This window comes from Lithobates pipiens, unplaced genomic scaffold (genome assembly GCF_037356315.1).
Source record: "Lithobates pipiens isolate NorthernLeopardFrog02 unplaced genomic scaffold, aLitPip1_a1.2 Scaffold_23, whole genome shotgun sequence".
Lineage (NCBI taxonomy): Eukaryota > Metazoa > Chordata > Amphibia > Anura > Ranidae > Lithobates > Lithobates pipiens.
The window spans coordinates 8771437-8793301 of record NW_027507785.1 but is presented as its reverse complement, the minus strand read 5'-3'; the positions used below and the strand labels follow the sequence as shown (position 1 = coordinate 8793301).

Genomic DNA, 21865 nt, shown 5'->3' with positions numbered 1-21865 from the left:
AGGCATTGTGGCAGCTTGGTGGGCATTGTGGGAACTGGAGGGGGGTCTTAGAGGGCCTGGTGGGCACTATGAGAGGTTGAGAGGCATTGCAGACCACTATGGGTTGTTTGGTGGCACTATGGGAGCTGGGAGACACTGTGGAGACTGAGAGCTCTTAAGGGCATGGGGCACTATGAGAGGATGAGGGGAACTGCAGATCACTATGGGTGCCAATGTAGGAGCTGGGAGGCGTTGTGGCAGGTTGATGGGCGCTGTGGAAACTGAGGGGTCTTAGGGGACCTGGGGGGCACTATGAGTGGTTGAGGGGCATTGCAGACCACTGTGGGAGGTTCGGTGGCACTATAGGAGCTGGGAGACACTGTGGGGGCTGAGGGCTCTTAGGGGCATGGGGGGCACTATTAGAGGTTGAGGGGAACTACGGACCACTATGGGTTCTCTATAGGAGTTGGGAGGTATTATGGCAAGTTGGTGGGAACTGTGGGAACTGGAGGGTCTTAGGGGGCCTGGTTGGCACTATGAGAGTTTGAGAGGCATTGCAGACCACTATGGAAGGTTCAGTGGCACTATAGAAGCTGGGAGGTACTGTTGGAGGTTAAGGGATCTGCAGCTAGGAGGAGGGATGCCCATGGCCCGGTGGTTGATAAACATTTGTCTAGACAGGACAGAGAGGGCGTTTTTGGAGACAGAACTGGGAAAAAAGCCGTGGATGACCCACTGGTGTGCTATTGAAAAAAAAAAACGTAATCTAAAATTGTACACTTTCCGGTAATATAAAGTACATAGAGGATGTTAGCTTAGCTAGAAATCTTTAACTCCTTCCAGCAAAGACCCACCGGCCCCTTAATAGGGTCTACATGCCCCAGGGGGGCAAGAAAGGCCACGTGAGCACTGTGATTAGCTGTTACAGTGGTCACATGATCAGGAGACGGCCCCTTTATATACACAAGTAGCGAAAAGAATAAAACAATATAAAAAAACTGCGCAGACAAAGTGGAACGTTTTCACAAGTTCTGGTCAGGTTTACTAAATATACATCTTTTACAGGTAACAACGTGAAGATTCCTTATACAAAGTGAAATATTTACAAGGAAAACGCCCGGCGCGGGGCGGAGGAATGTGATTGGAGGAGAAGGATGAGCGATACATGATGCTTCCAATGGACGCAACAAATCATCTTCAGGGATACAATGTATACAGTATATATACAAACACACACATGGGAAAGCAAACAAATGTCATTCATCATAGCAATATATCCTCATGTATTAAATCTGATATAAAAGACGCTAATCAATACAGCTCTGCACTCATTAATACATCATACAGTGTGACCTGATGTCAGCCTCCTGCAGTCCCTGTACAGAAGAGCTCACACTGAGGCATGGAGAAGCAGCACGAGGAGCCAATTAGGCATGCTGCAGTGCTTGTGCGCTAACAAGGGGCATGCTGATTGAAGGAGAGGGCAGAGTGATTTAGAGAGGAGTTCATCAATCTCCTGCTTCACGTTTCACGAGCTGGTGGGGGGAGGGACAAGACCTGTAAGTTATACTGAACTGCAGCAGAGAAAAAATACAGTCCCCAGACAGGGCTGAGCAGTGTAAATCTTAGGAGTGGATGGATAGAAATGAAAAACTCATTTGGTAGGTAACACAGTTCCCATTTATATAGCATGTGTTTGCCCGGAGTTCAGTCCCCGATCTTAAATCTATATGCGGGTGGACTATTTGCTCGATACATATACAGGTCTTATTTCCTGCTTAGAAGTGCTTAGACATGATTTTCATTTTAGTTTAATTCGTTTTTCTTTTGTTTGTTTTTTTCGGGTCATTTGTTATGATCGCAATTCCTAAATTCGAAAAACCAAAAATTAGAAAGAAAATCTGAAAATTCAAAAGAAAAACTAACTAATGATAACTAACCAGATTCGAAAAAAAACAAAAATAAGAAAGAAAATCCGAAAATTCAAAAGAAAAACTAACTAATAATAACAAAGTAAATTAGAAAAACCAAAAATAAGAAAGAAAATTTCGAAAATTCAAAAGAAAAACTAACTAATAATAACAAAGTAAATTCGAAAAACCAAAAATAAGAAAGAAGATTTCGAAAATTCAAAAGAAAAACTAACTAATAATAACTAAATAAATTAGAAAAACCAAAAATAAGAAAGAAAATGTGAAAATTCTAAAGGAAAACTAATTAATAATAACTAAATAAATTCGAAAAAAGAAAAATAAGAAAATGTGAAAATTCAAAAGGAAAACAAATGAATAATAACTAAGTAAATTAGAAAAAAACAAAAATAAGAAAGAAAATTCGAAAATTCAAAAGAAAAACTAACTAAGAATAACTAACTATTAAATTATAGCTATTGGAATTTCCTTTCAAATTTGGCTGTTTGTGAAGGAACCAAAGACGGATTTATCCAAAGTTACTAATTTTCCGAAATAATGAATGCCGCATCTAAACAAATGGAATGTAACAAATTAATAATAATAAATAATAATAATTAAAACTATTTATTATTATTATGTATTATCAATTATTAATTTGTTCGGTTCTATTTGTTTAGACGCGGCATTCATTAATTCGGAAACAAATACGGAACAAATTAATAATAAATAATAATAATAAAATGTTTTAAGTATTATTATTATTTATTATTATTAATTCATTACGTTCCATTTGTTTAGATAGGGCATTCGTTATTTTTGGATCATTTGGAATTTCGGATAAATTCGTATTCGTTACGTTCACTAACAGCCAAATTTGACAGGAAATTCCAATACCTATAATTTGAATAGTTAATAATAATTAAGTTATTATTAAAATTAATAAAAACAAATAATAGTGCGCTAGATTTCAAATATATTTTTTATTAATATGCGTATATTTGAAATCTAGAACACTATTATGTGTATTTATTCATTTGTATATGCGGTGTCAGAACCCATTTTATAAAAAGCTGCAGCTATTTTTCATTTATATATTTAGTCACTTTACATATATATATATATATATATATATATATATTTTTTTTTTTTTTTTTTAGGTTGTTAGTTACATGCCTATCAGCGCTTTAGTAACATATTTTAAATTAAGTTATTATTAGTTAGTTATTATTTAAGTTTTTTGAATTTTCGGGTTTTCTGAATTTTTTTTTAAATGGATATTTCCGAATTAACGAATCTATTGAAATTCGTAAAAAAAAAAAAAACAATTTGGAATAAAACGAATTGCACATGTCTAGTAGTGCTGCACAATGACCGTGCCTTGCCAATCCCCTTCCCCACTACTAAAAGACAACAGACTATCTGCAATTTCTAATTATGTAGAAACCCCACTAGGCCCCTGATAGCCTGCCTCTGAGCTCGGGTGGGAGGGTCTGGGAATGGGATGACAGCATTGTGGTCATTAGCATTATGGTAATAACTACAACTTACCCTATTGCATTATACAGTATAAGGCTTTCAACTGCAAAATGAAAAGTGTAGCTTTGTCTGCTGCCTGGGGTCTCATTCAACTTTAAACCTTAACCTCTTAACTCTTAACCTTAACTGGCTCAGGCCCATAAAGAAAGAGTGGGCCCCAAAAACACCAGTTTAATTTAAACCTTTTTTCCTATTAAAAGAGCCCCATCTAGTGTCTAAAAAAACAACTGTACTACTTACCTCGTCTCCATTGCAGTGCCTATGCTCCACCACAAGGTGTCCTTCACAGAAGACCGAGGACATACTGTGAGAACGGGGGCGTCATGGACCTGCCCTTGCAACCACATGCCAAGATGGAGGAAGCTGCACTGGCGTTATCACATCAGAGCTGCTCTCTGCATCACTGAGGAGCACCCACCACCCAGGAAAAGGAAAGGGCTCTGCATGTCATGGCAGCCTGAAGGTAAGTATACAAAAAATCAAGCCTACAGCATGGACGGATCCAAGGGGGGTGAGGCAGGGGGTGTGGTGGTGTCATTGGGGGCTGACACCACTCAGTGGTGCATTTGCGTAATTTTAATATTACCCTTTAAGACCCTCTCCCAGCTGTGCAGTATTTTTTTTGCATTGGTACATGTCCCCCATGGTGCTGCCCAACCCACAATGCCCTCTTTTTAATAGCATGCCTATTAGCCTTAAAAATGCTCAAAAAAAAAAAAAACTAGTTGGACTTCAATAGGGTTCAGCTCTAAGTTTCAAGAGTAGAAGACTTCACCAAACCCAACCAGGTTTTCTCATCTCTTGATCCATGAGAAGAAGCAAATACCACCACAACTAAATATCAACCAAACCGTCCTCTCCGCTCCTCTCAAGACCTCCTACTCTCAAGCTCCCGTGTCACCTACTCTAATGCTCATCTCTAGGATTTCTCCAGGGTTCCTCTGCAGCTCTCTACCTCAACCTGTCCGGCTAGCTCCTACACTAGCTGCCTTCAGACAATCCCTGAAAACTCATCTCTTCCGGGAAGCCTATCACACCTCCAACTAATCTTTTACCACTTCTATCAGTTGCAACGTTTTGTACCACCTGCCCCACCCTACTACGTTGTAAGCTCTTCTAAACAGGGCCCTCTTAATCCTCTTGTATTTTATTGTATTGTAACTGTATTGCCTCTCCCTTTTATATTGTAAACCGCAGTGTAAACTGTTGGCGCTATATAAATCCTGTATTATAAAAATAATATTAATAGCCGAACACAAGTCTTTTAGTCTATTTTAGGCCTATGTGTTCTTCTTGGTTGCCTTTTGCAGATACTAAGAATCCCCCACTCCACAACAGCCGAACTCCAAAGTGTAGAACAGCCAATGTTGACCTAAATATTCTAAAGGAGTCCTCATTCAACCCTTACTCTTTCCTCAGTACGATCTCCAACCCTTACGTCAGTGATTCTCAACCAGGGTTCCGTGGAACCCTAGGGTTCCTCCAGAGGTTGCTAGGGGTTCCTTTAGCACTGGGCCATTTCTGCCTCTCGGATAAGTTCCCACCGACGCCATTGATCTTTTTAGCTATCTGTAAGGAGGTAATTCTTCCCGATGACCACAAGTGTAAGGACCACTCTTCCCACTGACCATCACACTAATGTATCATGAGTTGTAGATTGCTAATTTTTAGCAGGGGTTCCCCTGAGACTGGAGACTCTTTTCAAGGGTTCCTCTGTGTTGAAAAGGTTGAGAAAGGCGGCCTTACGTTGTCTAGCCCAGCCATTAATGGAGGAGGTAGGTCTAGTCTGAACCAGATCAATGTATGTTCAACAGTAAGGAAAATTTCTAGATAAAAATATGGCATCCATTAAAGTGAACATTAGAGCAAAAACGAATTCCAAAATATTTTGATATTCTGTTCCACATTATACTTTAATAAAGCCCTGAAATCCAGTGAGCTCCTCACTTCCTGTTTGGGTTGACAACACAATGCCTCTGCTGCACCGAAGTCCCAATTGGTGTTGCCAGCCCTGCCAACCCCTCCTGGTCACCCCTCCACATAACTACATTGATTTCATTCAGAGAAAAACAATGCTTTTACCCCAAGTTCCACGCACTATTTGTAGGGAAAAAGCTTTTGGGAGATGTAGTTCTGGTGTCATACCTACATCAAAAGGACCTTAAGATTCATATCACGGATAATGCTTTCATACCCACTACAGGTTAGATGCACCAAATAAGTTATATATTGAAGTCCCAATTGGCATTGCCAGCCCTGCCAACCCCTCCTGGTCCCCCTCCACATAACAACATTGATTTCATTCGGAGAAAAACAATGCTTTTAGTTCCACACACTATTTGTAGGGAAAAGGCTTTTGGGAGATGTAGTTCTGGTGTCATACCTACATCAAAAGGACCTCAAGATTCATATCACGGATAATGTTTGCATACTCACTACAGGTTAGATGCACCAAATAAGTTATATATTGAAGTCCCAATTGGCATTGCCAGCCCTGCCAACCCCTCCTGGTCCCCCTCCACATAACTACATTGATTTCATTCAGAGAAAAACAATGCTTTTAGTTCCACACACTATTTGTAGGGAAAAAAAGCTTTTGGGAGATGTAGTTCTGGTGTCATACCTACATCAAAAGGACCTCAAGATTCATATCACGGATAAAACTTTTATACCCACTACAGGTTAGATGCACCAAATAAAATATATATTGAAGTCCCAATTGGCATTGCCAGCCCTGCCAACCCCTCCTGGTCACCCCTCCACATAACTACATTGATTTCATTCAGAGAAAAACAATGCTTTTAGTTCCACACACTATTTGTAGGGAAAAAGCTTTTGGGAGATGTAGTTCTGGTGTCATACCTACATCAAAAAAGACCTCAAGATTCATATCACGGATAATGCTTTCATACCCACTACAGGTTAGATGCATCAAATAAATTATATATTGAAGTCCCAATTGCATTGCCAGCCCTGCCAACCCCCCCCCCCCCCCCCCCCCGGTCGCCCCTCCACATAACTACATTGATTTCATTCAGAGAAAAACAATGCTTTTAGTTCCACACACTATTTGTAGGGAAAAAAAGCTTTTGGGAGATGTAGTTCTGGTGTCATACCTACATCAAAAAGACCTCAAGATTCATATCACGGATAATGTTTGCATACTCACTACAGGTTAGATGCACCAAATTAATTATGTATTGTGCAAAAGTAGTCCAGGATAATAAACATATACAAAGTATCATGTGTATACATAGTAGCAGTGAAGCGTGAGACACAAAACAGAAGCAAATAACGTATCAGATACAAAGGATAGTAATAAAGCACACCAAAAACGTTGGTCCAAAAGGTAAATCAGTTAGGCGTTGAGACAAAATTGAGACCCCAAAAAATCATAGATGTTTGGCCCTCGATTTTGTCCCACCATCTGCCTAACTTTTTGGGCCATCGTCTTTTTTTACGCTTCATTACTGTTCTTTGTATCTGAATCGTTCTTTGCTATTTTGTATCTTATACCTCATTGTTACTACTGTATGTATAAATATGGTATGTTATATCCCTGACTACTTTTGTACAATATATACCTTTTTGGTAAATCTAAACTGCACTGGGGCGTGATTATGTCATCTATCATATATACTGTGGATTCCCACCCCGGATGCAACCCCCCCTCCCTGATCTTTCTTATACTATACATTCACTTGTGAATAGGTGTGTGTGTAGGACCCCAGGCATAGGTCTTAAACAGCAGACATTGTATGTGTCCCCATTATTTGGGTTGTGGCCGCTTTAAGGGAGATGATAAGAGACATTTTTGAAGTGCGCAGGGATTCTCATCCTAAAGGGTTCTGGGGTGATCTGGATCCGATTAACAGTTTTCTCTGGATTGGAAAATCTTGAAATGGGACCCTTGAGTGAGAGAGAGCGAAGGAGCGCCCGGTGTCCAGAAAAATACAACTCTTGGTGTAGGGTTCACAAAATGGTTATTGAAAGGGTGAAACATGAACATCAAGCCAAGGCTTTCAATAAAAATTTAGTGAACCCAACACCAAGAATTGATTTTCTTTCTGGACGCCGGGTGCTCTTTCCTTCTCGCCCATGTTTTGTTGCTGAAACTAGCACGCGGTTGTATCAGAAAGGCAGCAGACTAAGCCCCCCAAGGGGGTCCACCACCATGATCCACCATTGGGATCAATCCACTAGAAGTGGTTTTGCTTCTCATTGCCCACGTAGCCACCTAACAATGACTTGATACTGATCCAGTCAGTCCAGCCCTAACCCGACATGGGCCCTGGAATTTCGAGACTCTGAGAGATTTTGGGGTGGGAAAAAGCCTCCAACCCTGAATATGTGGACTGAAAAGGGTAACCCACCTGCAAGCAAATGCTTAAAAGAGCTGTAAGCAGCCAGCAGGTGTCTGTGAGGTGTTGAGGAGAACAGGACACTGCCGTGAAAGGATTGTGGACTTGTTTGTTGCTGAGACCATGTTTCTGAGCTCATGTGGCCCCTGTCTGGACCCCAAGGCAGGCGGGGACTTTAAACACTGTTGTTGGACTTGTTTATACTGGAGGTGAGCCAATTATTATTTTTGTGCACCCAAGGTTTGGACTTGTTTTTGTTTGATACGCTGAGGGAAGCTATTTTGTTTTGCTGTTGGGAGTCGGGACAATATATATTTGTTTTTAAAAAGTCGGCTGGCTGGTGATCCACCCCCCCCCCCCCCCCCACCTCCTGCATATCACATGTGTGAGGAACTAACCTCCCAAGTCTGGTGATGATGTCACAGAGAGAGTAATAAAAGTTGTTTACTGCTACAGGAACAAAGGAACTGAAAAAATTTAAGCCGGTGTCCTATCATATAGAGTCCCCCATCGGATAGTGTCCGCTGTGTACTGCGAATGCGCAGTACACCGCAACACAGATTCCGAAAATAGCCGAGGATGAACGGCGCCTGCGCCGTGAGTCCAGGTTCTAGCCCCACCATCCAAGTGGACATAGAGTAGGAATATAAAAGAGCCGAGCGCAGCGAGGCCGAGCCCGAAGTGTGGCGAGCGAAGCTCGCCCGCGAGGGGCCCTCTCATTTTCCGAACCCTATGTCCGCTTGGATGGTGGGGCTACCACCTTCACTCACGGCGCAGGCGCCATTCATCTTCGGAGATTTTCCGAAGCTTCTGACACTATATGATGGCAGGACACTATCTGCCAGAACACCGGGACATGATGTAGAGGTCTAGGTGGAGGTTGAGATTGGGTGATGCCTAGAAATGCACTTTAAGCACGAAAAAGATCCAACGTTCCCAGCATGAATGAATGATTTCTAAAACAACAAACGCACATCTATTCATCGTATATCTGAGTATAGAGTAGGTAGGTTCTGTTAATCTCTAAAAGGCCATAGAATGAAGCAATTCTAGTACCCAATGACAACAAAAAAAAAAAAACATTCATGGATGACTTCCTGTTATGTCAAAAAGTTGCAGGATAATGTCCTACTAAGTTTCCTTCCATGAAGTCAATTTCAAACGTTTCCAGAACGATAAAAAACATAAAATTTTGTAATCTGCAGTCGCGATGAAAATGATTCGGAATCTATAAAATAAACATTTTCACAGTTTGCCCAAAACCAAAAAAAAAAAAAAGTTGACTCAAAAGTTGGAAATCTGTAATTTCCGTCCCCTCCCCCGGGCGTTTTCACGACCCGGTCAGATCTAAGTCAGTCTTTAAAGCGGAAAACACTTAAACGGTTACATGGAAATATTTTCTGACGCAGGACGGATACGTTCGTGTTCTACCCGCTGTAGACAGACCTCTTGTTCTGGCTCCTACATGAACCCCAGGATGTCCATCTAGTGCCCTCCCCATCTCTGAAGTTCTAGAAACATCCTACAGTAGTAAGAAGGAATTATTCTTTTTGTCTCTTTTTTTTTTTACAAAATACATGTTGCTTTTGTTTTCTGAAACCACGGAATTTATAGAATTCTTTTTTTTTTTTGTGTAACAAATACTTATATGATACTACCGGATTTATACAAAATGCATAAAAGACTTGATTAATACAAAAGTGCTACAAGAACTCCTTACGTACTGTAAGTTGATGCACAGACCATGATTGTACGATTTTAATTTTAGAATATTTTTTTTCTTTTTCGTTTGTGTGTGTGTGTGCGTGTAAGATAAGTGTAGCCGGAACTGGAGAAGGGGAGTACGATGCACGGTGACGGTTATGGCACAGCTGTAAGATTATAAGGGCTGCCGAATCAATGTTATGGTCGGGCTTCTTTGGAGTAGAACAAAAGAAGCCCCGATCCACGAGTTTTACACGGTGAGGAGGTCGCGGCGCGGGAGGCTTCTTATCTGTCATTCGTTGAAGGGGAGTTCGTCCCCTCGTCTTCCTCCTCTTTGTCGTCTTTCATCCCTTTCAGTCTTTGACGGGCAAAGTCTTCGAAAACAATATCGTCATCGCTGGGGGGGAAAAAAAAAAAGGGGGGGAAAGTCAGTTGGGGACTTAAATGCATAAGAGCATGCCAGAGCATTTTGTGAACGTACAATTTTTGCGTAACTTTTTTTTTTTTCTTTTGCATTTTTTTGTGCCACGCACATAAAGGCAGCTTAATAATTTCCCATGAAAAAAAAGCTGGCACCACAGCATATAAGGTCATCCTTTACTGTTTATAGTGGAATACAGGTGGATAAAAAAAAATAAAAAATCCAACGCGTTTCGTTCATTAGGCCATAATCATGGCTACCATAAAAGTATCACAATCACATGATCCAGGAAAAAGTCACCTGAACAGAAAACGGGGGAAGAGAAAAAAATTGACTTTGATCAAGGATGTCAAATTTTTTGCCTCCCCCGTTTTTTTGTTCAGGTGACTTTCTCTTGATCGTGTGATTTTTTTTTTTGATAATAATTAATAGTGATTTTGATACTTTTATGCTTGCAATGGTTAGGGCCTAATGGGCGAAACACGTCGGGGGTTTTTTTTTTCAGCTGTATTCCACTATAATTAATAAAGGATGACCAGGGGCGGACTGACAACTCATGGGGCCCCTGGGCAATAGTAGATTATGGGGCCCCCCAGGCAATCAGGAAATATGGGGCCACACAGGATACATAAACACACACACACACAGTATACAATCACACAGTATACACAGACATGTTTCTATTGGCTGAGAAGGTACTGGAGAGGTGGGGCAGCTATAATCTCTGGATGTTTAGACCAAAAGGATGTCGGAAAGGGAAATTTTAGAGACAGATGTAAAAAAAAAAACACAGATTTTTACATACTGTCCCTGGTTTTATTGAGGCTGGCAACCCTGATGGGGCCCCCTAGTGGCACGGGGGCCCTCGGGCAGTGCCCGAGTGGCCAAATGGTCAGTCCGCCCCTGAGGATGACTGTATATGCTGACTGTACGGTGGTGCCAGCTTTTTCATGGGAAATGAATAAGCGCCACACACATAGGGCAGTTTATTTATTTCCCACCGCCAGCATATATGGTCATTCTATATTAATTATAGTGGAATAGAGCCGAATAAAAATCCAACGTGTTTCGGCCGTTAGACCCTAATCAGGGCTACCATAAAAGTATCACAATCGCTATAAATAATGATCAAAAGAATTACATGATCCAGGAAAAGTCACCTGAACAAAAGAATGGGGAAGGGAAAAAAAAGTGGACTTTGATCCTGGATAAGTCAAAAATGTTCCCTTCCCCATTTTTTGTTCAGGTGACTTTTCCTGGATCGTGTGATTCTTTTGATCATTATTTATGATTTTATGGCATTTTTCGTGCCACACACATAGGGCAGCTGATTAATTTCCCATGAAAAAGGCTGGCACCACAGCATATACGGTCATTTAATTATAGTGAAATACAGCCAAATAAAACCCCAACGTGTTTCGGCCATTAGGCCCTAATCAGGGTTACCATAAAAGTATCACGATCACTATAAATAATGATCAAATAATCACACGATCCAAAAAAAGTCAAATTTTTTTCCCTTCCCCATTTTTTGTTCAGATTACTTTTCCTGGATCATGTGATTTATATATAATGATCAAATAATCACACGATCCAAGAAGAGTCACATTTTTTTTCCCTTCCCCATTTTTTTGTTCAGATGACTTTTCCTGGATCATGTGATTTATATATAATGATCAAATAATCACACGATCCAAGAAAAGTCACATTTTTTTCCCTTCCCCATTTTTTGTTCAGCTGACTTTTCCTGGATCATGTGATTTTTTTGATCATTATTTATAGTAATTGTGATACTTTTATGGTAACCATGATTAGGGCCTAATGGCCGAAACATGTTGGGGTTTTATTCGGCTGTATTTCACTATAATTAATAAAGGATGATCATATATGCTGTGGTGCCAGCTTTTTTCATTATTTATACTTTTATGGTAGCCACGATTGGGCCTAACGGTCAAAAACGCATTGGATTTTCATTTGTATTCTACTGTAATTAATAAAGGATGACCGTATATGCTGACCTTACTGTGGTGCCAGCTTTTTCTTGGGAAATGAATGAGCACCACACACATAAGGAAGCTCATTCATTTCTCGCCACAGTACAGTCAGCACCTAAGGTAATCCTTTATTAACTACAGTGGAATACAGCCACGAAATAAACCCCAACATGTTTCGTTCATTAGGCCCTAATCATGGCTACCATAACAGTATCACAATCAATTTAAATAATCACATCCAATAAAAGTAAAATCCATTTTTTTGTTCGGGTGACTTTCCCTGGATCATGTGATTTTATGATCATTATTTTTGATTGCGATACTTTTATGGTAGCCATGATTAGAGCCTAATGGACAAAAGGCATTCAATTTTTGGATTATAATTAATAAAGGATGACCGTATATGCTGACAGTACTGTGGTGCCGGCTTTTTTATGGGGAATGAATGACCGGCACACACATAGGGGAGCTCATTCATTTCCCACCACCAGCATATACGGTCATCCTTTATTAATTATAGTGGAATACATCCAAAGAAAAATACAACGCGTTTCGGCCGTTAGGCCGCAATCATGGCTACCATAAAAGTATCACAATCACTATAAATAATGATAAAAAAAATAAATAAATCACACGATCCAGTAAAAGTCACATTTTTCTTTCCCTTCCCCATTTTTGTTCGGTTCACTCTTCTGCAGCCATAAGTATCACAATCACCATAAATAATTATCAAAAAAATCACATGATTCAGTAAAAGTCAAAAATACATTTCCCCTTCCCCATTTTTGTTCAGTTGACTTTACCTGAATCATGTGATTTTTTTTTAGGAATTATTAGAAAAATTACGATTAAAATAAAAAAAAATGTAATTACATGATTACATAAAAAAAATCACATGATTAAATAAAATAAAAAAATCACATGATTAAATTAAATTTTTTTTTTTTAAAAAATCAAAAAAAAATCACGATTAAATAAAAAAAAATCTAAAAAAAATCTAAAAAAAATCACATGATCCAGTAAAAGTCCTGAATCATGTGATTTTTTGATCACTATTTATGGTGATTGTGATACTTTTATGAAGAGTGAACGGAACAAAAACGGGGGGGGGGGGGATGTGACTTTTTACTGGATCATGTGATTTTTTTTTGATCATTATTTAAAGGGATTGTGATACTTATACGGTAGCCATGATTGGGGCCTAACGAAACACATTGGATTTTTATTTGGCTGTATTCCACTATAATTAGAAAGGATGACCATATATGCTGACCGTACTGTGGTTCCATGGTTTTCTTGTAGACTGTTCTGCATTGAAGGTTATCGGAGACCTTTTAGCCTGAGCACCGGGCATTGGGAGCTATATATTGCAGCGGAGGTTGCAGCGCTGTCCCATCTGTTTCAGCTGATTCATTTCAATAGGTTACCCTACCCTCAGCAAACGAGCCAAAGTAGCTTTTTGGGCGTTGTTTCCTGACTTTTTCGAAGTACATGTTCCCGCTAGCAGAAAAACGCAGGTCTGCTTGCCGTATTTTGAATGCCAATAACAATGATTGGCACCGCAAGTGTGACATGCGTTTTCCCCATGTTTCATAAATACACGCAAAAATGGGTGATGTTGCGCAAATTCACAAAATGTTCAGGTGTGAATGGGGCCCTTAGGGTAATCTAGATGGAACAAAAAATGATAAATATCAGAGGTTAGAGTCTTATGGTGCCCTAGGTGGGCCCAGAATGCCTTTTTCAGTAGATCCCAGATGTGCTCACTAGGCCTTCAATTACAAAGCCTGGCACAGCCCACCCACCTCCCTGCCATCAATGAGATTCAGGCACTGGCCAATCTTCCAGTGCCAGCATCTCCTGTCAACAGGGTGACAACACCCAGGATGGGGGTTTAGGACTGAATTTCTAAATAATAAAAATTAAACATTAAACTGGGATGCTTGGCATTATTACCCTCTAAAATCAAGTGCAGAAATCGACTCTATGGGGCCTACTTATAAAAAAAAAAAAATTGCTCAACATTGGCACAGCCATCATGAATAACCAAATTATCCCCGTAATGTGTCTAATAAGTTTATTTCCTATGATTTTCAGCTCCATCTAGTGGTCATAATGCAGCATTTAACTGAAATACCTCAATCAGGAAAATACGGCATTATGGCCACTGGATGGGGCTGATGATCATAAACATATTAGACACGTTGCGTGGATCTATCGCGAATGTCTCAGCAAACGTTTTAGCCCTTGTACACACGGTCGGAGATTCCGATGGAATGTGTCCTATTGGACCGTGTTGTCGGATATTCCGACTGTGTGTGGTCTCCATCGGACTGTTTCCGTCGGAATATCCGACGGACCAACTTTTCCAACTTGCCGGTAAAATTTTCCGACAAAATGCTCCGATCGGACATACTCCGATTATGTGTAGCCTACTCCGATGGACAAAGTGCCACGCATGCTCAGATCAATAGACCAAAGCTATTGGCTACTAGCCTGAACGTAGTCCTGTCTTAACGAAAAAACGTCATCACGTTATGTACAATCGGATTTTCCGACAACTTTGTCCAATCGTGTGTATGCAACAGTTTCGGACAAAATCCGTCGGACAAAATCCGTCTGACAAAATCCAACGGATTTGGTTGTCAGAATGTCCGACCGTGTGTACAAGGGCTTATAAGTAGAACCCTATCAGTTGACATGCGAGTAACATTGTGAGTAGCTGGATCTTCGTTCCATGTTTGTATAATATTTTACAAAGAAGGACATCAAGGCTGACAAGGGCACTAGTTGTAGCTATAATTTGTATATTTTGTAATTTTCCATTTGTAACTTTCAATTTGAAAAGGAATAAATATGATATAATCCCGATGGTTTTCTTTCAGCTGTTCATTTACTAAATTTCCATATGGAATGGACATCTTTGAAGTCATTCTGGTACCTAATAGTCCTGGTAATGATTTGGACATTCCAGTGAAGGGGGTTATGGGTTATAGTGTACTCTAAAAAATTCAAAACTATTCAGTGGGCATCAGTTCTTTGAACTGACACTCCATATTGATGAGGGAGGTAGAGAACGGCCAGACAAATGAGAGTACACAGAAAGGCTGGAACTCAGATCAACTTTCTTTACAACTGTGATGAGCAGAAAACCATCTTAGGATGTCCAACCTTGTGGAAAATTTCAAGGGATATAAATGCTTTTTCAAGGCACTGTAGAAACCTGAGGAGGGTGACCTTCTCAGCACATGGAAACTTGACAAGGATGACCTTCTCAACACATGGAACCTTTAGAAGGAAGACCCCCTCAACACATGGAACCTTGAGAGAGAAGACCTCCTCAACACATGGAAACTTGAGGAGGATCACCACCTCAACACATGGAACCTTGAGAAGGAAGACCTCCTCAACACATGGAACCTTGAAGAGGAAGACCTCCTCAACACATGGAACCTTGAGGAGGAAGACCTCTTCAACACATGGAACATTGAGGAGGATGACCACCTCAATACATGGAACCTTTGGAAGAAAGACCTCCTCAACACATGGAACCTTGAAGAGGAAGACCTCCTCAACACATGGAACCTTGAGGAGGATGACCACCTCAACACATGGAACCTTGAGGAGAATGACTTTGTTAAATAATGGAACGATGAGGAGGACTTCCTCAACACATGGAACCTTGAGGAGGAAGACCTCTTCAACACATGGAACATTGAGGAGGATGACCGCCTCAATACATGGAACCTTCGGAAGGAAGACTTCCTCAACACATGGAACCTTGAAGAGGAAGACCTCCTCAACACATGGAACCTTGAGGAGGATGACCACCTCAACACATGGAACCTTGAGGAGAATGACTTCATTAAATAATGGAACCATGAGGAGGATAAACTACAACAGTAGAAGACCATGTTGGGTTCCTGTCCAACAAAAACAGAAAGCTGAGGCTGCAGTGGGCAGAGAATCACTAAAACTGGACAAACTGGAACAATGAAGCTTGAAGAATGATGGATCTCCATTTCTGCTGAGGAACACAGATGGTACACCATTCACAGAACCTGAATTCAGTAGAACACCATAGGATGTGGTAGAATGAGAGATGATATATTTTCAGAATTTGGATGCAACAATTTCAACATAGACCCAAAAAATGTTTGTGGAATATGGAATCCATGCCACAAAGATTTAAGGCAAGCCTGACCCAGTATTAGTATAGTGCTCCTAAGCCCTTGTACACACGGTCGGACATTCCGACGGAAAATGTCCGATTGGACTGTGTTGTCGGATAATCCAACTGTGTGTGGGCTCCATCGGACTGTTTCCGTCTGAATATCCGACGGACAAAGTTTTAGAGCTGGGCTATAAAACTTTCCGACAACATGATCCGATCGGACTTTGTCCGATTGTGTGTAGAGAATTCCAATCGGACAAAGTGCCACGCATGCTCAGATCAAATTCCTAGACCAAAGCTATTGGCTACTAGCCTGAACGTAGTCCCGTCGTAACGAAATAACGTCATCACGTTACGTACGATCGGATTTTCTGACAACTTTGTCCGACTTTGTCCGACTGTGTGTATGCAACACAAGACCGTGTGTACAAGGGCTAACAGACTGCTCAGTGAGTGTATATATAATAGGTATGGATTCTCCTTTAAGATAAAATAACACCAAATATTTAACACATAATAAATCCAGTGGTACATAATTTTTTTTTTAACATTGATAATGTTTCATTTTTTTCATTAGACATTTGGGATGTTGTAAAGAATAAAACAGCCTAGAATGCGAGGAAATAGCATTTTGCACATAAAAAAAAAAAAAAAACTCTTACTTTGTTTTTCCCTTCTCTATGTGCATGCAGAGAAGCGTGGAAGCCATGCAAAAATAAAAATTATCAGACAAGACATGCGTTAGTAAGACACAAGCAGCACCCGCATCGGGGAATGAAGTCAGTCAGTTAGTTAATAGAGATCACTCAGCATCGACAATCAGGCACGTCCCGCTTACTTTGTATCAAACTCTATCAGATTTGTATCTATAGGCGCTTCGTTCTCTGGAACTAAAAAAAAAAAAAGTTGTTAACGTTAAAGTCCCTGTGAAAACTCAAACATGGAATACCCCTGTAAAGGAAACAAAAGATTAATGTTTTGTTTTTTTAATAACATGGTGAAGGATTGGAACCCAATCAAGCATTTTGGTTACTCTCCACATCCTGGTCAATGGTTAAACTAAAGATTTATTGGTATTTTGGCCTTGTACTATGTCGCTATACCTTTACAGACACCATATCTAGAACATATATGATATCTGAGCCAGATCTTGGTGATGTTACCCCTCTAGCATTCATCCGTTTTAAGCTGGGGTTAGACATAGTTGGTAAATACTTATTTTTTAAAAAGTGGCATAGCAATGCATTTATTCTGATCTATGCATGACTAGCATTTAAAAGGGCAATATCACCCTAGTTTGTACAATGATAAGTAAATCTTTCTGCTGGAGTTGTAATGGGGTAAACACATACCCCAATAAAGCATCAACATCAGTGGTTTCACTTTAACCAATGAGAATCAGACTAGTGATGCTCATTTTGCCTCTGCAGAAAGTTTGGAGTTTAGGTATTCCCATTTTTAGGCTAACTTGATTTATTAAAGATGCAAACGCTGTGGGATAAATTAGATCGCTTTATCAGGTATACTCCGAGTTATCACAAAAACTTGCATCTTTAATAACTAAAGTTATCCAGTAAAGGGAATCACTTAAACTCCAAACATTCTGCAGTTGTCAGATGAGCAGCACTAGTCTGATTCTCGCAGATTCATTTGAAACCACTGAGGTCAACACTTAATAGGAGTGTGCATTGACCCCATTACAGCCCCATGGTACTATGCTTACATGATACAACACAGTACTAATATCATTTTTCATCCGTAAGTCTACATCTAGATGACAAGCTGTGATTGAGAGGAGTTTGTGGTGACTGGTGAACCCTCTAGAGAAGAAGGATATAGAAAGTCTCATTCATACAATTCCACGCCTGTATTCCAAAAGTGTATAGAAAAGACAAAACAGCATAATATTCACACACAACATTCACACACACAAGTCATAAAATTTTAAGTTACCATGAAGGCAACTGATCTCTAAAACAGGGTCAGATGAGCAGCAAAAATATGAATTTGGTGTATTATCTTTCCTTCCCTTTACTAGACGTTTGGAAAACACAGCTTAATATATTGCACAAACCACCATGGACTGAGGAGGAAAGGAAATACATTCAGAACAATATACACAATCTGTTAGTTAATATTTAAACATATTCTAAAATGTAAAAACTGCATTCATAAGGAGAACATTGGTTCATTTTAAATAATACTGCAAAGGGAAATATTTGGTGTTTGATTGCATGCATGTATATTGCTCCACAATCCAGCAACAGGTCTTCTCCCACTTTAGCATGTTGTCAATCAACGGCAACCGACGCTTCAGCTAATCCATGGTCAGGCTTTTTCCCAAAGGGTCGGATGAAGGGGCAATGTTAGATATACTGTGCCAGTTACACAGTACACGTGAGCATACCAATTAGCATGCACAATTAGCATGGTCTATTACTATGAGCAGTTGCTGAATGGTTTTCAGCTTGTTCCTGAGACCTAATCTGCTGTACCTAATTACCTGTGCATGACCTAGCTTGCCTCTGGACTTCGCTACTGCTTCAACTCTGTTTACTTGATTACTCTGACCCTGGCCTGTTTACTGGACTTAAACTGCCTGCTGATATTATACTGCTTTGCCTGGCTTTTACTGACCTTGGTCTGACTTCTGGACTTGCTTTGCCTGCTGATTTGGTCCCTTGCTACCCGGTTGTTTCTGACTACTGCCCGTCTCCTGGTCCTGCATTCATCTCTTGCTTTGGTGCCAAGCTTCTCCTTTCCTGCAGCCTGTTCTGTGGATTGAGACTATCAGCTCTACCCACCTACAGAGTATACATCACCAGCCAGCTACACTGGCACTCATGCCACTCCTTGTCCTCACAATATCTGCCTCCACCTTCATGAGTGTTGGGCAGGAGGTGCAAGAGAGGCCTCTACAACATAGCCGTCTTCACCAGGTACGCAATAGTCTCCTAGTAATTTCTTGAACATGTCTCCAGTGATCCTCTGTGTCCCCCGTGTTTCTCAATGTTCCCAGTGTTCCTGCTTCCTGTAATCCTCTTTGCCTCTATGTAGCCAGCAACCTGGAACCAGTACCTGCTGTGTGGTTCCCTGTGTTCCAGCCAGCAACTTGCATCACAGCACCTATGTGATCCTCTGAGCATTCCATTCTGCATCCAGTTTCCCTTTACTTGTGCGTCTCCTGTACTCTTCAGACTTCTCCTTCAAGTATCCCAGTGCTACAAGACTTGTTGCTATGATCCCTAGTGAGCCCAGAAAGAGACTTATCTACAGTGGCGTATCTAGAACCTTCAGGGCCCCGATGCAAGAAACCATAAAGGGCCCCCCTGAACCCCAGCCAGGGCCCTTCCCTACGAGGTGGAACTCCAGGGCATGGTCACAGGTATGACCTTTGTGAGCCCTTTAGTTCCACCACTGGCATCAGTGTTTTTTTTTTTTTTTTTTAGGTGCCCCATTGGGGGACTGTCCCTAGGCAGGATGCGGTCCCCGTCCCCAGAAGAGATGAGGTCCTTTTCTCCAGGGCAGATGAAGTTACTGCCCCCAGGTGAGAAGGGGTCCCTGTCCTCACGTGAGAAGGGGCCCCTGTCTCCAGGGGGAGATGGAAGGGGTATGTAATGGTGTGTGGGGGATAGGGTCCTTTCACTCACCATGACCAAGCTGTAGGCCGCGCACTCCATGTTGGCCTGGGCTCCATCCAGTATGCTGGACGGGTGATCAGCATATCTCCCAGAAAGACCTTTCATCATCTGTGTATGACGGGGGAGGAGGGGGGCTGGCAGACAAGCCTGCAGTGTCCTCCAGGGAGCTCTCATAGGGCTGCACTGCATATGTGTGCTTAAAGTTTGTTTACCCGGGAGAACTATGCAGTGCAGTGTGGGCCGGACACGAGGGGGGCAGGACTCTGGCTGGGGAGAACAGACATCGGACTGAGCGGCAATGCATGGAGCAGGAGAGGGGTACTCTGAGGAGCCGGCCGAGGACACAGGTCATGCGGGGAATGCACATGTAAAGAGCAGCCAATGCAATAGTCGATCTGCTAGTCACCCTCCACCTCCAGCCACCCATGTGCATGGTGCACTGGTACCCCTAGCTGCCTATGCTGCTGCCGGCTATATGTAGAGGGGGCAGCATGGGCCCCCTGCAGCACAGGGCCCAGTTGCGGTCGCAACTGCTGCACCCCCTATAGTTACGCCCCTGCTCATCTATACACTGTATATGGGAGTCATCAGCAGCACAACCCTTCACCTCTTGTTGGGTACTCTAGTGAAGACCAGGTGGCTCCTTAGCCTCAGCCCTTCTAAGGGCTCTTATCTTTGCAGCACCTATCCTTTAGTGAAATTGGGTAGAAAGTCTCTGCAGTGCCCTTTGCGTCTGTGTGTTACCTCTGTGGTCTACCAACCAGCCCAGCTGCTTTAGCCAAACCCTGGTCAAACAGTCTGCCCCTAGTCGGAACGGATTCGCCTTCCATGACATATATTCAGGAGAATATGAAACTTCACCAGAACAGAAACAGATTGAAAACCTTTTGATGTGGAAAGGAGTTCCACATCAAAATCCAAAAGACTTGCAGGTAGGTTAATTGGCTTCCGTCCAAAATTGGCCCTAGTATATGAATGGGGAACTTGGATTGTGGGCTCCTTGAGGGTAGGGACAGACATGAGCGTGCAATGTACAGGGATGGGGACAATTGTAGACACTCACTCAGGTTGAACTGGATGGACTGGTGTCTTTATTCAACCTTACTAACTATGAAACTACGAGTTTCAGGAAAAGAAGTGGGGATTCGTCTCACTTCTGGAGACTCACACTGACTTCCTGTTGTGTCCCTGAGACAGGAAATAAAGGAGATCTCCCAAGCAGACAGGAGCTCCAATCATTCCCTACTGTAGCCAAAACTAAAAAGAAACAGTTTGGGTTAGGGAATCACACGTTGTCTAAAGGTCCTTACCATCTCTATGCAGAGGTTCCTCCTTGGGTTTTGGATGCATCAAAGTGAAAGGGAGCTCTACAGCAACATCACTACATCAAAAACAAAGAAAATAGCATTAGAGACACAATGTTCTTGATCGTAATGTCTGAAGTGGTCGCCAACTAAATTACAAGAAGTCTCGGACTATGGATGGTGGTCAAACATGGCCATGTCAAATGCTTTTCAAAAACAAAAACAATGATTATTAACAAAATTACCAATCACACGGGACAATAAGCGTGTCCTTCCTCTAAACAATATTTCCAATGGCTTATCCAAACTCCTAGACAAATAGCAGCACGGCATAATGGAAGACTATGAGATGAACTAGCAGGCGGGGTGTAATATATCCAACATACCCACAATATGTGGATACATCAACAGAATGGACGATGACCTCCAGTCTTGCACAGTTGTACCAGCTCATCTCCTGGACTGAAATGGCTTCCTCTATTTCACTGCACACTGTGAGCTTCAGATAGAGCCCACCTTGTTTACCGGATGGAGGATGTCCAGTATGTTCCAGTACTTTCCACCCAAGTCTGCCTGTCCCTGGTCCACCCCTATCATTCATTAGATTTTTAGTTCTTCCGATTATAAAGGCTCAGCATCACAGGTGGAAGTTACCTAGGGAGGTCTGTATGCAAATACAGCCTGCCGAGGATCGCCCACTACTCCAGACTGATGCCCGCCCATAACTCTTTCCAAGAGCCAACGCACTGCTTGGATCAGGGCTGAGGGCTGTGGAGAGGAGTACTGAGGCAGGGGTGCTGTGATGGGTTTTTTTTCGGGAAGCTATGTACAAAATGTA

The 21865-nt window shown here is 41.6% G+C and overlaps 1 protein-coding gene across 4 annotated transcripts in view; it reads right to left on the bottom strand.

Moving 5' to 3' along the window:
- Positions 1-994: 994 nt before the first annotated feature.
- Positions 995-21865, bottom strand: part of LOC143927183 (beta-arrestin-1) — a 276266-nt gene continuing 255395 nt past the window's right edge. For all 4 annotated transcript variants that reach the window (XM_077451156.1, XM_077451157.1, XM_077451154.1 and 1 more), the window contains 3 exons: positions 21034-21104; positions 16921-16972; positions 995-9890 (listed from right to left, as the gene is read on the bottom strand). In XM_077451156.1, coding sequence (XP_077307282.1) covers positions 9779-9890; positions 16921-16972; positions 21034-21104 — 235 coding nt within the window. In that variant the 3' untranslated portion in view covers positions 995-9778. The remainder of the gene's footprint in view (positions 9891-16920; positions 16973-21033; positions 21105-21865) is intronic.